Source organism: Prunus dulcis, chromosome 4, assembly GCF_902201215.1.
Source record: "Prunus dulcis chromosome 4, ALMONDv2, whole genome shotgun sequence".
NCBI classification, from domain to species: domain Eukaryota; kingdom Viridiplantae; phylum Streptophyta; class Magnoliopsida; order Rosales; family Rosaceae; genus Prunus; species Prunus dulcis.
The window spans coordinates 9,223,915-9,240,550 of NC_047653.1; the positions used below are offsets into that span (position 1 = coordinate 9,223,915).

At 37.4% G+C, this 16,636-nt stretch overlaps 1 protein-coding gene, 1 long non-coding RNA gene and 1 pseudogene across 3 annotated transcripts; all 3 read left to right on the forward strand.

The window, feature by feature from the left end:
- The first annotated feature begins 554 nt into the window (after positions 1 to 554).
- Positions 555 to 16,169, forward strand: LOC117624078 (annotated as a pseudogene). The gene is made up of 6 exons (XR_004585283.1): positions 555 to 1,031; positions 1,186 to 1,323; positions 3,273 to 3,352; positions 14,807 to 15,051; positions 15,124 to 15,511; positions 15,612 to 16,169. The product of XR_004585283.1 is annotated as a cytochrome P450 CYP72A219-like (transcript).
- LOC117624075 (cytochrome P450 CYP72A219-like) lies at positions 6,719 to 9,127 on the forward strand. The gene is made up of 5 exons (XM_034355209.1): positions 6,719 to 7,118; positions 7,238 to 7,455; positions 7,574 to 7,818; positions 7,935 to 8,322; positions 8,513 to 9,127. Exons 1-5 carry the CDS (start codon positions 6,830 to 6,832, stop codon positions 8,936 to 8,938), a joined length of 1,566 nt encoding a protein of 521 aa, XP_034211100.1. The 5' UTR covers positions 6,719 to 6,829; the 3' UTR covers positions 8,939 to 9,127.
- LOC117624081 lies at positions 13,338 to 13,954 on the forward strand. Its single transcript, XR_004585284.1, has 2 exons — positions 13,338 to 13,453; positions 13,547 to 13,954. It is a non-coding gene; the product is annotated as an uncharacterized LOC117624081 (long non-coding RNA).
- Positions 16,170 to 16,636: the final 467 nt, after the last annotated feature.

Consider the following 16,636-nt stretch of genomic DNA (forward strand, 5'->3'; position numbering starts at 1 on the left):
CCGGCCACCTCTCAGACGCAGAGGAGGTGTGGTGATGCCGACGGCTTTTTACTAAACCACGGCTTTCTGAAAATTCACACTTCAAATTGATTACTTCACTTCCAAAAATGATGCACCTCTTCCTTCTTCCTTCTATATTAGCTTTTGCTTGTTTTGCATGCCTAAACTGCGCTCAATAAGATGTCACATTATTTCTTCTTCTAGCTAGATAAGATGGGCCCATTGAGTGGAGATTATTAAACCTACGTAGTCCTTTCTGCACCAACTATGAAAGCAAATATTTCTGGATTTGTGATAAGCAGTAGAAGGAATCATTCAAGTCTCTATCTCCTCCACATCATTTATATATGCATCATGCGTCACAGCCCACGCTGAACTCATTCCTCCTCCTTCTGGATAATTAAAAAGTTGCGTCTGTGATATGATTTAGCTCTTGTAATAGCAAGGCGGTGTAGGGTTTTGATCTACGAGGATAAAATTGTATTTAAAGTTGAAAGACCACGGGCTAAAGTTGTGCAATACTTAATAGAATATGTGTATAAATAATGATGTATACATGGAAACTCGGACCAGGAGTTCCGTAGTTCAATTTCACAACTTTATTTTCAGTGATTTCTTACTTCTTGTATAAAATCCTGTGTGCATCAATTTCCCTCCCTTCAAACAAGTTCTTCTCTAGAAACCCTTCTCTCTTTTTCTCTTTTGCTCTCAAAAAATCTCAAGCACAAGTTTTAGCACAAAGGGAAGTATCAATGGCCAGTTGGGTTGCAGTGCTAAGTGTTGTTTGGGTGAGCATAGTAATTGCATGGGCATGGAGGGTGCTCAATTGGGTGTGGTTGAGGCCAAAGAAACTAGAAAGAAGCTTGAGGGAGCAAGGCCTTACAGGCAATTCCTACAAGCTTTGTTTGGAGACACCAAGGAGAGCTTAATGATGCTGGACCAAGCACAATCCAAACCCATCAAACTCTCCACCTCCCATGATATAGCGCCACGTGTCATGCCATTTGTCCATCAAACTGTGAACACTTATGGTATGCATGCCAAATACTTGTTTACATTCATTTCTATATCATCTGTCTACCTATCCACGTATATATGTATCTGTGTAATCTTCTTTATAAGTTTTGACTTGGCAAGTTTTTTTATTATTTATTATTTTTTTAATTTTAAACCAAAAAAATGTAGGTAAGAATTCTTTTGTTTGGATGGGTCCCATACCAAAGGTGAACATCATGAACCCTGAAGATTTGAAAGAAATCTTCAACAAAGATCAAAATTTTCGGAGGCCATCAGCAAGCCCTATGATCGATTTGGTAGCACAAGGCCTTTCAGCCTTTGAAGATGGAAAATGGGCTAAACACAGAAAGATTATCCATCCAGCATTCCATTTAGAGAAGCTAAAGGTACTCGCCAACATTCATTTGTATTTCTAGAGATTTAATTAGCAATTATGTCCACTATTTATATATATGTTGATAATTTTTTGTTTTGTTTTTCCTTGTTTGGTAAAGGGTATGTTACCAACATTTTACCAAAGTTGTAGCGAGATGATTAACGAGTGGGAGAGGTTGGTGTCCAAAGAAGGTTCATGTGAGTTGGATGTGTGGCCTTGTCTTCAAACTTTGTCCGCCGATGTGATTTCTCGGCTGAATTTGGAAGTAGCTATCAAGAGGGAAGAAAAATGATTCGTCGCCGAATGTTTCGTTGCGCAAAACTTTGCGCGACCAATATATATTTTTCGTCGCGCAATAATTTGGGCGGGTACCAAAAATGGGACGCGGGAATTTTTTTATATAATTGTTTTAGACTTTGCGCGACCAATATGTATTTTTCGTCGCACAAAAATTTAAAAATTTTGGCGGGTACCAAAAATGGGATGCGGGAATTTTTTTATTTTCAAAAAATAATTTTTAGACTTTGCGCGACCAATATTTCTATATTCGTCGCGCAAAACTTTGCGAGACCAATAGTTTCGTCGCGCAAAACTTTGCGCGACCAAGCGCATTTTCGTCGCGCAAAGTGAAACGGTTTTTAAAAACCGAAATAACTCCTCCACCATTTTCTCAATTTCTTTCTCTACTCTTACCTCTCCTCTCTATTTCCCTCTCCCCAAATCCCACCCTTTCTCTCACATTCACTCATCTCACTTAATCTCTCATCTCTCTCTTCACTATCTCTCACTCTCACTCACTCTCTCATCTATCTTTTCACTATCTCTCACTCTCTCATCTCTCTATCACTATCTTATCTAATTCTCTCACTTCTCCCTCTCATTCTCACTCACTCTCAATCTTGCCAAAAGGTATATTCTCTCCAAATTTTAAAATTTTTTCATTAATATGTGTTTTTGGAGTTAGTTTTGAGTTTGTGTTTTGTTGTTGTTGTTGTTGTTGTTGTTATTTGACTATATTTGTTTTTTTGTAGGTAATCATCGAGACTTTGATGGCTAAAGTTGAGGATTAGGAAGCTATCAAAACATATTATCCACCACAACCACCACAATATGCTTGTATTAGGATTTTATTATTGTACTTTGTTAATTCATGTGTACATTTTGAATATTATATATATATAAATATTTATTGGATAATTTGATCACTATTTTTCATATGTAATTTTATTTTAAATATGTCAATTTAAATTAAAGTAATTAAGAAAAATCTTACAATTAAATTAAATTTAAAAAGTAAAAATTTGAAAAAATTACTATAATTAAATTAATATCAATTTAAATTAAAGTGATTTAAAAAAATCATACAATTAAATTATATTTAAAAAGTAAAAATTTGAATAAATTAATATTAAAGAAATAATAATAAAAAGTAAAAATTAGTTTATTTTAATTAAAAAAATTTAAAACACAAAAAAATATTTCGTCGCTCAAATATTTGCGTGACGTTAGTGTTCGTCGCGCAAAACTCTAAAAATGTGGGCGGGTACCAAAAATGGAACGCGGGAATTTTTTATTTTTTAAAATTTTTTTGAGACTTTGCACGACCAATGTTTTTTGTCCCGCAAAACTTTGCGCGACGAATATTTTTCGTTGCGCAAACCTTTGCGCGACCAATGAGTTTCGTTGCTCAAAGTTTTGCGGGACCAATAATTTTTCGTCGCGCAAAGTTACTTTGCGCGACCAATCGCGCAAAGTCGCTTTGCCGACAAATGAAAACTTGGTCGCCACTTTCTTCACGATCTTTTGCTGACGGATTCTGGCAACGAAGTTTTTTATCATTAAAATTTGGCAATTTCTTCAAAGTGTAAATAGTAGAAAGGCCTTTCAGCCTTTGAAGATGGAAAATGGGCTAAACACAGAAAGATTATCCATCCAGCATTCCATTTAGAGAAGCTAAAGGTACTCGCCAACATTCATTTGTATTTCTAGAGATTTAATTAGCAATTATGTCCACTATTTATATATATGTTGATAATTTTTTGTTTTTTTTCCTTGTTTGGTAAAGGGTATGTTACCAACATTTTACCAAAGTTGTAGCGAGATGATTAACGAGTGGGAGAGGTTGGTGTCCAAAGAAGGTTCATGTGAGTTGGATGTGTGGCCTTGTCTTCAAACTTTGTCCGCCGATGTGATTTCTCGGCTGAATTTGGAAGTAGCTATCAAGAGGGAAGGAAAATATTTCAGCTTCTGCGAGAGCAAGAAAAAATTTACACAACAGCCATCCAAAGTGTTTACAGTCCAGGTTCAAGGTAAAATTAAATAACATTTAAATTACTTGACATTAAAGCACTTGTACATGTCTTCACAAAACCATTGATCTTGTCGTCCCGTACGGCTTTAACTTCTGCAGGTTTCTACCAACCAAGCAGAACAAGAGGATGAAGAAAATATATGAAGAAATAAGTGTGTTGCTCAAGGGCATTATAAATAAAAGAGAAGAGGCAATGAAGTTGGGTGAAGCCAGTAAACATGACTTATTAGGTTTACTTATGGAGTCCAACTTGAAGGAAATTCGAGAACATGGGAACGACAGAAACACTGGAATGAGTCTTGAAGATGTAATTGAGGAGTGTAAGCTGTTTTACTTGGCTGGCCAAGAGACCACTTCTGTGCTGCTTGTTTGGGCAATGGTTTTGCTAAGTCAAAACCAGAATTGGCAAGCTCGTGCAAGAGAAGAGGTCTTGCAAATCTTTGAAAGCAACCCACCAACCTATGATACCCTAAGCCACCTAAAAGTTGTAAGTATCTTTACTTAAAATTAAAAATTAAAAAATAATTATATTCTCTAGCCTTGACCATATAAAATGTCTCAGGTGACAATGGTTTTACTTGAAGTTCTTCGATTATACCCAGCAGCCGTTGAGCTTCTCCGAACCAGTCGCAAGAAAACACAGCTTGGAAAGTTCTCATTGCCGGCCGGAGTCGATGTCTCCATACACATAATGCTTGCTCACCACGACAAAGAATTGTGGGGTGAGGATGCAGATGAGTTCAAGCCAGAGAGGTTTTCAGAAGGAGTTGCAAAGGCAACAGAGAACCAATTTGCATACTTCCCTTTTGGAGCAGGTCCACGGATTTGCACTCGACAAAACTTCGCTATGCTGGAAGCAAAATTGGCCTTGTCATTGATTTTGCAACACTTCACCTTTGAGCTTTCTCCATCCTATGCTCATGCTCCTTTGGCATTAATAACCCTTCAACCTCAATATGGTGCTCATATAATTTTAAGTAAACGTTGATTAGTTCTGAATGGTATGTATTAAGGACATCACATGGCTTAGCTAGCCATATTAACCATGTATATTTTATAATAATTCTCGTGACTTGTCGAAAATATATCTGCATTTCTGTCTTAAAAAATCACAGGTGATGCCTTCACGTCTTTAATTTCATGCTCACAGACAGCTGAGTGTCAACGTCTTTAATTTCATGCTCATAGACAGCTGATTGTCAACAACATAATCTTCCATGTGCACTTGTCCCATGCAAGCGGGGAGCATTTGCTCCCACCACCTTTAAAGGATGACACTTATCCCATGGTTAACCTGAATTAACTTTTATGTGAGAATTAAAAAGAAAAAAAAAAAAAAGAGCCCGCATCTCGTTTCTCTCTTCGTTTTTCCTTCTTTTCCCCTTCCTTTTCTTTTCGTTTTGTTTTCTTTCTTTCCTCCTCCTCTCTATCTTAAGCAAAGACGCTAAACCCAGATTCTCTGTATCCTCCTGTAAAAAGCTAATAATAATAACATAAAACAATAGCAAAATTGCCAGAGAGCGAGAGAAAGAAGACCAATGAAAAGATGTCATCTTTTTGCCCAAGCTGGTGACTTTAATGGTCCAAACACAAACTCACACACTACAATCTTGATTTCATTCAATATATATATATATTAGTTGTTGTCGATGGGTTTTGTTGGAAATTGATTGGAATTAGGGTTGGTGGTGGTGATGATCTAGTGGAGAAGTGTGTGACTGAAAGTTTTGCGCTTTGAGGTTTTTGGGGATTTTCTCTTTTTAATTTTGGAGGTAGTTGTTTGGTGGGAAGCCAATGCCATTGACGAAGGCTCTGTGGTTTGATTTTTCAAGTTCCCAATTCTCAGTAGGAGACAAGTTCCCAATCTGGGTTTAGTATCTTTGAGAGAGAAGGGGCGGGGGAGGAGAAGGAAAGAAATAAAATAAAAAGAAAAGGAAAAGGTGGGGGAACGGAGGAAAAACGGTGAGAGAAACGAGATGTGGGCCCTTTTTAATTTTAATTTTTATTCTCATATTTAAGTTAACTAAGGTTAACTATGAGATAAGTGTCATCTTTTAAAGGTGATGGTGAGCATTTACATTTGGTTAATGTGATGAGTAAAAATGCTCTTTATGTAAGCGAGAAAGTTGTTAATATTTAGTACTGACTGTAAATTACATGGAAATCTCAATTATACATGTGTTATAAGTTAAATGAAATTCATCTCTATAATGAATAATATTAAATAAAAAAATATAAATAAATTCTTGATCTACTCTTATTATAACACGTAGATTAATAACACTATATGGCAATATTCCGATTATACACTCCAATACCCGCTTCCATATTATTTTTTGCATTCGTTTGCGACTGTTTTAACTTTCTAATATTTCAATTTTCTATTAGAAGAACAAAGAAAAAAGAAAAAAAGAAAAAAAACTGTATGCCTTGGTCAGGAGAGATTCTTCGGTGGCCTCGGTTTTGCTAAACCACAGCTTTCTAAAGCAGTCGCACATCAAACTCGTCACTACTCTTCCAGAAATGGTCTTATCTTTTCATTATTACTATATTTTGCATAGCTAACTTAAAAACGTCACCAAATACGGCACAGCTAGAATAAGATAAGCCTAATGACTAGTAAGTGGAGATGATCACACGTCTCAACTTCATCCAATGTAAAAGCAAAACATTTGTGGAATATAAAAAGTAATGACAGAAATCACTCAACTTCAATTACTATTAGTGCCACACAATTTCGACATAAACTAGTACATTAAAGTAATGATAAAAAATTACTCACACGTGCATCAACGACTCAATTTAATAAAATTTTAACGTAATGTGGCACCATGTAGAACACAACATATAAAGACACATGCATCATGCGTCACAGCCTTACATAAATCAAAAGATTGCGTCTGGGATATGATTCAGCACTTACTATAGCAAGGCGGTGAAGGGTTTTGATTGACATGGACAAAAGTTATGCAATTGTATGAACTTTGGAGAGGAGTTCCATAATTAAATGTAACCCATTATTTATATAAAGCCTTGCATCAATTCCTCCGCTCAGACAAGTTCTCTTCAGTAGAACCCATCTCTCTCTTTCTCTCAAAAATCTCACACACAAATTAAGTATACTGATGGAAGCCTCTAGGGCTAGTTGTGTTGCACTAAGTGTTGTTTTGGTTAGCGTAGTAATCACATGGGCATGGAGGGCGCTGAATTGGGTGTGGTTGAGGCCAAATAAATTAGAAAGATGCTTGAGAGAGCAAGGCCTCACAGGCAATTCTTACAGGCTTTTGTTTGGAGACACCAAGGAGATCTCAATGATGGTGGAACAAGCACAATCCAAACCCATCAAACTCTCCACTACCCATGATATAGCGCCACGTGTCATCCCATTTTCCCATCAAATTGTGAACACATATGGTATTGCCAAATACTTGTTTAAATTCCTGGCTGTCACCAATTTATATGCATGCGTAATCTTCTTTATATGTAAGTTTGTGACTTGGATAGCTTTAAAAAAACAAACAAAAAATTTGCAGGTAGGAATTCTTTTGTTTGGATGGGTCCCATACCAAGGGTGACCATCATGAATCCAGAAGATTTGAAAGATGCCTTCAACAAATCTGATGAATTTCAGAGGGCAATATCAAACCCTATTGTCAAGTCGATATCACAAGGCCTTTCAAGCCTTGAAGGTGAGAAATGGGCTAAACACAGAAAGATTATCAATCCAGCATTCCATTTAGAGAAGCTAAAGGTATTGTATACTCTCGCCAACTTTTCATTTATATTTCTGGAGGCTTCGTGTCCACTATCTTTCATTTATCTTGATAACTTTTGGTGTTTCTGTTTTTATTGCTCCTTGCTTGCTATAGGGTATGTTACCAACATTTTACCAAAGTTGTAGCGAGATGATTAACAAGTGGGAGAGCTTGGTGTTCAAAGAGGGTTCATGTGAGATGGATGTGTGGCCTTATCTTGAAAATTTAACCAGCGACGTGATTTCTCGAGCTGCATTTGGAAGTAGCTACGAAGAGGGAAGGAAAATATTTCAACTACTCAGAGAGGAAGCAAAATTTTATACAATCGCCGCACGAAGTGTATACATTCCAGGGTGGAGGTAAGAGACTAAACGTAAAAGTACTGAATCTTGATATTAATCTTGCATGAAAGAAGTACTTGTACTTCTTCATGTCTTCACAAAACCATTGAAGTGCTGCCTTTTTTTGTGTGCAGGTTTCTACCAACCAAGCATAACAAGAGGATGAAGGAAATTCACAAGGAAGTTAGAGGCTTACTGAAGGGTGTTATAAATAAAAGAGAAGACGCGATTAAGGCAGGTGAAGCCGCTAAAGGTGACTTATTAGGTATACTTATGGAGTCCAACTTCAGGGAAATTCAGGAACATGGGAACAACAAAAACGCTGGAATGAGTATTGAAGATGTAATTGGAGAGTGTAAGTTGTTTTACTTTGCTGGGCAAGAGACCACTTCTGTGCTGCTTGTTTGGACATTGGTTTTACTAAGCCAAAATCAGGATTGGCAAGCTCGTGCAAGAGAAGAGGTCTTGCAAGTTTTTGGAACCAACATCCCAACCTATGATCAGCTCAGTCACCTAAAAGTTGTAAGTACACAACTTTTAATTTGAAAGTTTTCTATCGATTACGTAAAACAACAAAAATTAATCAGACATTTGACATGTTAGCTCTTTCAGGCCTAATTGGGATGTGTGGATTTGCTTCTAAACTTTTGAATGTCATCAAACAACTCATTTTGTTGGATTAGTGATCACTTGATGCTTTATGATGCCCCAGGTGACCATGATTTTACTTGAAGTTCTTCGATTATACCCAGCAGTTGTTGAGCTCCCACGAACTTCTTACAAGAAAACACAGCTTGGAAAGTTCTCATTGCCGGCCGGAGTCGAAGTCTCCTTACACATAATGCTTGCTCACCATGATAAAGAATTGTGGGGTGAGGATGCAAAGGAGTTTAAGCCAGAGAGGTTTTCAGGAGGAGTTTCAAAGGCAACAAAGAACCAGTTTACATACTTCCCTTTCGGAGCTGGTCCACGGATTTGCATTGGACAGAACTTTGCTATGCTGGAAGCTAAATTGGCCTTGTCATTGATTCTACAACACTTTACCTTTGAGCTCTCTCCATCCTATGCTCATGCTCCGTCCGTAACTATAACCCTTCATCCACAATTTGGTGCTCATTTCATTTTACACAAACGTTGATTAGTATCGATTGTGGGCAAAAAGTTTAATGATAAAGACACACCAAATAAAGATAGCCATAGTTTGAGCCACATGTATATTTTCTCATAATTTTCGTTACTTACTTGTAGCGAATGCATGAGATGAGTTTATAAGAAAAAAAAGAATTTGACTGATGGAAGGTTATCTGTCAGCTTCACTTTGCCACTATATTCGATCTACTAATGGTGGCTTGCACATTATTAATATTTAAATAGTGAATCTGCAAACGAGTATTCACTAGTGTAGTGGTTTGGAGTAATTGTTTCTCCATAAAAAGTTATGGATTCGAGTCTTAGCATTCGTGTAGTGTGTATGAGTTTAGTAATGCTATCACCCCCTTTAATAGGAAAGTCTTAAATATATATATATATATATATATATATATATATATATATATAAGGGTTGAGTTTAGTAACCAAATGTGCAGCTTGATTACAATTTCGCAGAGCTTGCAAAAACTCCACCTTGTGAAACTGTTGAATCAGACATATAACATAAAAAGAATCCCTTCAATCTCCACGTCCTTGATAGTTTCCTGATTTAACATATTAATCAAACTAAGTGAATCTGATGTTGGCGAGTCCTTACTTAGTTAAGATTTTGGTTCCTTACTATGTTAGAATTTTGGTTACTTACCTATTTATCTAGTCCTATTATAATTGAGATTTATTTTATATTGTAATTTGGATTTATTTCCTATTTTATTTAGGGTTAACACATCTTTGTACTTGTATAAATACCTCCATATTGGAAAAGAATAAGAATATGAGTGAATATGAGCATATCTAAATATTTGCCGTACTTTGTTTGACATGGTATCAGAGTCAGGTTCATAACCTGTGATAACCTTTGCCAAATTGAGAGTCGTTGGCACTCCTCATTCCTAACCCATCATAGGTCTTCATCTTGTATAGTCATCTTCTTTTGTTCATCCTCTCATATGTGTTTTCACCGCACCTAGCCTTCACATGCTTCTTTGCTACTGTTCCAAATTTTTTATTTTTCATCTTTGTATGCCAAATGGTCTTTCTTGATGTCTCAGCTAGCTTCTCTATCTTTGAAACTTCATAACAAGTCTCTTTACTCCATGAGCCTCGTCACCGCTTACCGAGTCGTTGCTTTCCTCCGCAAGCCTCGTCACCGCTCGCTGAGCCTTTCCTTTGACTGTTTTGCGGGTCTTTGTCTTCTTCGGCTGCTCTCTTGAGTTGCCTTTCCGCTTCTCAGTTTAAGCACCTTATCTTTGTCTTTGTCTCTGTTCATGATTTGCTGGGTTTCCTCCCTTACTATTCTAATTTTCTGTAGTTTTTTCTTCATGGGACAGCCGTATGCTACCACATTCCCCTCTTGCATTTGTTTCTGCCATGAGACTGGCATGTTTGAGTCTCTTTACTATTATTTCAATCTCTGTTCTTTCAAATCTCGACCCTTTACTAGTGTCGGATTTGATGGGGAGATAGATGCAACTTTATTTGGGTGTTGCAACTTTATTTTTTGGTATTGCTTTCTCCAAATCTCGACTCTCATACATTGTCGAATTTGAGGGGGAGTGACACCGCTGCTCATCTATTCCGCTGCAATTTGACACCACTGCTCATCTATTCCGCTGCAATTCACCTACCTATTTGCTATGGCTGATTCTTTTACATCTGAGCGTCAGTCGGCTTCTGTTTCTTAAGTGCCACTTTTTTTTATGGTTCCAACGACCCCTTCTCTTCAGGAGGAGAGGGGGAGTGAAGAGAAGTTGTCTCTGCAATAATGGAAGTATTTGTCATTGTTATTGCTGCTGACTATTATGTTCTTTACTGGTGCCAATACCGTTGCTCACCTGTTAGGTTTCTTACTGGGGACAATGTTATTGCTCTTGCCTATTATGACTCTTGTTGGGGACAGTGTTGATTACTGTTGATGATACTTGTTATGTCCATGCCTTGTTGCTCTTGCTGGTGCAAGTGCCTTGTGTTGCTGTTGTTGGTACCAGTATTGTTACTCCTGCATGTTATGGTGCCAATATTGTTGCTCATGTCTTTGCTGGTGTGTTTCCGTTGTGGTCACGCCCTTTGACCTTACCTTTGCTCTTGACTTTCTTTGCCTTACCTATTATCGTGCTCACAAGGTTTTTGTGTTCTACCTTATCTGCTGCCGTGCTCACAGAATTTCTGTGTTCTGCCTTACCTGTTGCCGTGCTCACAGGGTTTCTGTGTTCTGCCTTATCTGCTGCCGTGCTCACAGGGTTTCTGTGTTCTGCCTTATCTGCTGCCGTGCTCACAGGATTTCTGTGTTCTGCCTTACCTATTATCGAGCTCACAGGGTTTCTGTGTTCTACCTTATCTGCTGCCGTGCTCACAGGATTTCTGTGTTCTGCCTTACCTGTTGCCGTGCTCACAGGGTTTCTGTGTTCTGTCTTATCTGCTGCCGTGCTCACAGGGTTTCTGTGTTCTGCCTTACTTACTGTCGTGCTCACAGGATTTCTGTATTCTGCCTTATCTGCTGCCATGCTCACAAGATTTCTGTGTTCTGCCTTACCTATTGTCGTGCTCACAGGGTTTCTGTGTTCTGCCTTACCTATTGCCGTGCTCACAGGGTTTTTATGTTCTGCCTTACAGCCGTGCTCACAGGGTTTCTGTGTTCTGCTATGTGCCCTATTTTTTAGGATTTGCTCTTGTGTTTTCGCTACGAACTTTGCTTTAGTTTTTCACTTGTTTCACTCATTTCACTCGTGGTTGACTAAAAGATCTTCTCTACAATTGGTGCTTCTCAAATATGGTGTTCTGTGACTCGCTTGTCAAGTTGGGCATGCGAAATATCTTTTCCCAACTTGAGGGAGAGTGTTAGCGAGTGCTTATTTAGTTAGAATTTGGGTTCCTTACTATGTTAGGATTTTGATTACTTACCCATTTATCTAGTCCTATTATAATTGAGATTTATTTTATATTGTAATTTGAATTTATTTTCTATTTTATTTAGGGTTAACACATCTTTATACTTGTATAAATACCTCCATATTAGAGAAGAATAATAATATGAGTAAACCTAAGCATATCTAAATATTTGCCCTACTTGATTTGACATCGGATTCCATTCCACCACTACCGTATCATACCCAAATTCCAAGCAACGGATTAGAGCTTCCCGCACCGCCTCAGCCTCCACCATTAAAGTTGACACGCAGAGCAAATCCCCGTGCCACCTGCACAATGGAAATAGCCAATGCCATCCCGAAGTACCCACCCCACCCCTTGGCCTGTTTTCATCGTCAGCTTGCACAACCACTCGATATTTCCAAATCCACTAGAGGACAAAGCCATTATTTGCAAAACATCACATCTCCTATCTTGAGTTTCATACAAGGCCAGCAATCCCATCCAGCATGCCATAAAATCTCCACCTCTGAGTTGTCGTATGTCAAGTTGCAGGGGACTCGCAAACCTTGGATTCAATATACAAAAAAATTATTATATGATATTGGAATATGACTATACATTATATGTTACCACACTATAATTAATAATTATTCTCAATACACACATTATAATGTGGATGAAATTGATAAGCCCAAGTTGATATGTTACTGTCGGTCATTATTTTAATTTCAATCACACACTCTCCAACACTCGGTCATTATTTTATGTCTTTGTTTCTGACTTTCTACTAAGAAGAAGGAACCAGGGCTTTCTAAAGAGGTCACACTCCAAACTCGTCACTTATCTTCTAGAAACGGTATCTTTTCGTTATCTACGCCACCAATTATATGCCACGTTATTTCTAGAAGGTAGAATAAGATAGGCCTAGTTGGAGATTATCCGATGCGCCAACATCATCCAATGTGAAAGTAACGACAGAGATCACTCAGCGCTTTCAGGATCACCTTCCCTTACCGCATAAAACGCACATAAAACGAGACATGCATCATGCGTCACAGCACACTGCAGATTCTTAACCCATTAACTTTTTGATAATATTGTAGGTAACTACAAGGGTTGCGTCTGGGATATGATTTGGCTATTATTAGCATGTCGGTGAAGGGTTTTGATAGGACAAAAGTTTGTGCAATGATTATACTGTACATGAAGTTCCGTGGTTAAATTTCACCCGTTATTTGAGATTTAACATGTATAAAACCTTGCATCATCATCTCCTCCCCCTCCAAACAAGTTCTCTTCAGTAGAACAGAATCCATCTCTCTTTCTCTCACAAATTAAGTACAGATGGAAGCATCAAGGGCTAGTTGTGTTGCGCTATGTGTTGTTTGGGTGGGCATAGTAATTACATGGGCATGGAGGGTGCTGAATTGGGTGTGGTTGAGGCCAAAGAAACTAGAAAAATGCTTGAGGGAGCAAGGCCTTGCAGGCAATTCTTACAGGATTTTGTTTGGAGACACCAAGGATCTCTCAAAGATGCTGGAACAAACACAATCCACACCCATCAAACTCTCCACCTCCCATGATATAGCGCCACGTGTCACCCCATTTTTCCATCAAACTCTCAACTCTTATGGTATGCCAAATATTTGTTTACATACACATATCCGTTGTTAGAATAATTTAGGAGGTGTGTGTTCTGATACCGTTATTGGTTTATGTGATGAAGGGGTTTAAGACTATCTTTGCCTATTTATAGGCAATCTTTGCCGACATCACCAAGAAGTCCACCGACTTGGTTTATTTTACTCCAGCCACAAGTGTGTGGCTTCATCTAGAATATTCTATATTGTACAATATTATTTTTGTGGCTATTGTTTAGCCATCATGCTCCACCGCCTTGTTCTTTTCTCCACCCACAAGTGTGTGGCTTCATCTAGAATATTCTTTGCATATTTTTGTGTGTGTTGCCGACATTCCATCATCTAGTTTGTAGTTTCTTGAGTTTTCTAGAACTGTGTAGTTACATCTACACAAATATGCATTGCTTTTTCAACATCCATGTATATATGTGTGTAATCTTCAGCTTGGATGAGTTAAAACATAAATAAAAAGGAAAATTCACTATTATACTTAATATAGAAGTCTAAATAATAATAAAAATACTATATGAAATAGACTTTAGATACACACTTAAAACTCATTTAAAATATAACAAAGAGATTTTAACTTCTTATAAATTACAAAATTGCCATCAATTTCTTAAAACAAGTTCAACCTCAAAACCTCATAAAAATAACAAAAACACTGAATAAGGCATCAAATCTTAGTTGGGATGCCTATGTCAGAGTTTCTTCGATTCTGCCTGATCGTTAGTGAAGACACACTAGATTGTCTTAATTTTGATATTAGATCGCTATGTTATTGTAATGGCTTTTTTGTGGCTAGTGGCTTTTTTGGTTGAATTATGAATGCAATTATAGAATTTCTCAAAAAAAAAAAAAAAGACATCAAAGAAATTTAATAACCAAAATTAAATTCAATAAGGTCAGCTGTCATTTTTTGGGTTCGTTTATAGAAATTAAATGATATAGAGTTTATCTATATTATTAGTGCTAAGAATGAATATATATATATATATATATATATGACTAAATGTCTCAAATAAAATTGCAGGGAAGAATTCTTTTGTTTGGATGGGCCCCATACCAAGAGTGCACATCATGAATCCGGAAGATTTGAAAGATACCTTCAACAGACATGATGATTTTCATAAGGTAGTAAAAAATCCTATCATGAAGTCTCTACCACAGGGCATTGTAGGCATTGAAGGTGATCAATGGGCTAAACACAGAAAGATTATCAACCCAGCATTCCATTTAGAGAAGCTAAAGGTATTGTAAGCTCTCACCAACATCCATATATGTTGAAAATTTTGGTTTTTTTTTTCTTCTATTTTGGTTTATTTATTTTTCCTTGTTTGGTATAGGGTATGGTACCAATATTTTACCAAAGTTGTAGCGAGATGATTAACATATGGAAGAGCTTGGTGTCCAAAGAGAGTTCATGTGAGTTGGATGTGTGGCCGTATCTTGAAAATTTTACCAGCGATGTGATTTCCCGAGCTGCATTTGGAAGTAGCTATGAAGAGGGAAGGAAAATATTTCAACTACTAAGAGAGGAAGCGAAAGTTTATACGGTGGCTGTGCGAAGTGTTTACATTCCAGGATGGAGGTAAAAATGAAAGAAAAGAATAATCATCTGAGACTGGGAGAGTACCCATTGAAGTGCTGCTTTTTTGTGCAGGTTTCTACCAACCAAGCAGAACAAGAAGACGAAGGAAATTCACAACGAAATTAAAGGCTTACTTAAGGGCATTGTAAATAAAAGAGAAGAGGCGATGAAGGCAGGGGAAGCCACTAAAGATAACTTACTAGGTATACTTATGGAGTCCAACTTCAGGGAAATTCAGGAACACGGGAACAACAAAAATGCTGGAATGAGTATTGAAGATGTAATTGGAGAGTGTAAGTTGTTTTACTTTGCTGGGCAAGAGACCACTTCGGTGTTGCTTGTTTGGACAATGGTTTTACTAAGCCAAAATCAGGATTGGCAAGTTCGTGCAAGAGAAGAGGTCTTGCAAGTCTTTGGAAGCAACATCCCAACCTATGAAGAGCTAAGTCACCTAAAAGTTGTAAGTGTGGATTTGCTTCTCCAAACTTTTGAATTTCGTTAAACAACTTTCATCTCATTTTGTTGGATTAGTCTCACTTGATGCTTTATGATGCCCTCAGGTGACCATGATTTTACTTGAAGTTCTTCGATTATACCCATCAGTCGTTGCGCTTCCTCGAACCACTCACAAGAAAACACAGCTTGGAAAATTATCATTACCAGCTGGAGTGGAAGTCTCCTTGCCCATACTGCTTGTTCATCATGACAAAGAGTTGTGGGGAGAGGATGCAAATGAGTTCAAGCCAGAGAGGTTTTCAGAGGGAGTTTCAAAGGCAACGAAGAACCAATTTACGTACTTTCCTTTCGGAGGGGGTCCAAGGATTTGCATTGGACAAAACTTTGCCATGATGGAAGCTAAATTGGCCTTGTCATTGATTTTACAACACTTTACCTTCGAGCTTTCTCCACAATATTCTCATGCTCCATCCGTAACCATAACCCTTCAACCCCAATATGGTGCTCATATTATTTTACATAAACGTTGATTAGTGCTGAATTATATCTATCATTAATGTTAATGATAAAGACACATCAAGATAGCTATGGTTTGAACCGTAATTATCTTTACATACTGTGTCGTTTGTCCTTATGGGATAATTGGAAGAATCATTGAACTACCTTTGTTGTTAATTTTTTAATTGTTTTGGTTAATGGCCGCATATGCTTTCTAATGTCTCAATTTCTTAATTATGAAAACTTAAGTAAATGTCAAGCTGCTTAGTACAAGGTCAAAATACGTATAAGGAGATTTCTGTAATTTTGTCCAAAAATAATACATATATGAAATAAAGTTCTACAATAAAAATTACTGCAGTGGGATATAGCTCAATTGGTTGAGCTTTTTAACATCAAGCTCCAGTCTGACCGGATATGAGAGAATAAAAAATGCACCACCTCAATATTTTAACTATTTTTAAGGTGCAAAATGACCAATTTGTCCTTAAATTGCCTAACATACTTGACACATAATATTTTTTAACAGCAAATTAGATGGAATGTGAGGAAACAGGGATGGACCATAGAAGGTACTAATCTGGGCTATAGGCTATATAGCCCAGGCAATTTTTAATTTTTTTTTCAGCCC

Bases quoted from the DNA above. Each gene is read 5' to 3' on its own strand.
- LOC117624075 (XM_034355209.1), top strand. From the start codon at position 6,830: ATGGAAGCCTCTAGGGCTAGTTGTGTTGCACTAAGTGTTGTTTTGGTT. The intron at 7,119-7,237 runs GTATTGCCAAAT...AAAAATTTGCAG, and splicing joins TCAAATTGTGAACACATATG to GTAGGAATTCTTTTGTTTGG. The intron at 8,323-8,512 runs GTAAGTACACAA...ATGATGCCCCAG, and splicing joins AGCTCAGTCACCTAAAAGTT to GTGACCATGATTTTACTTGA.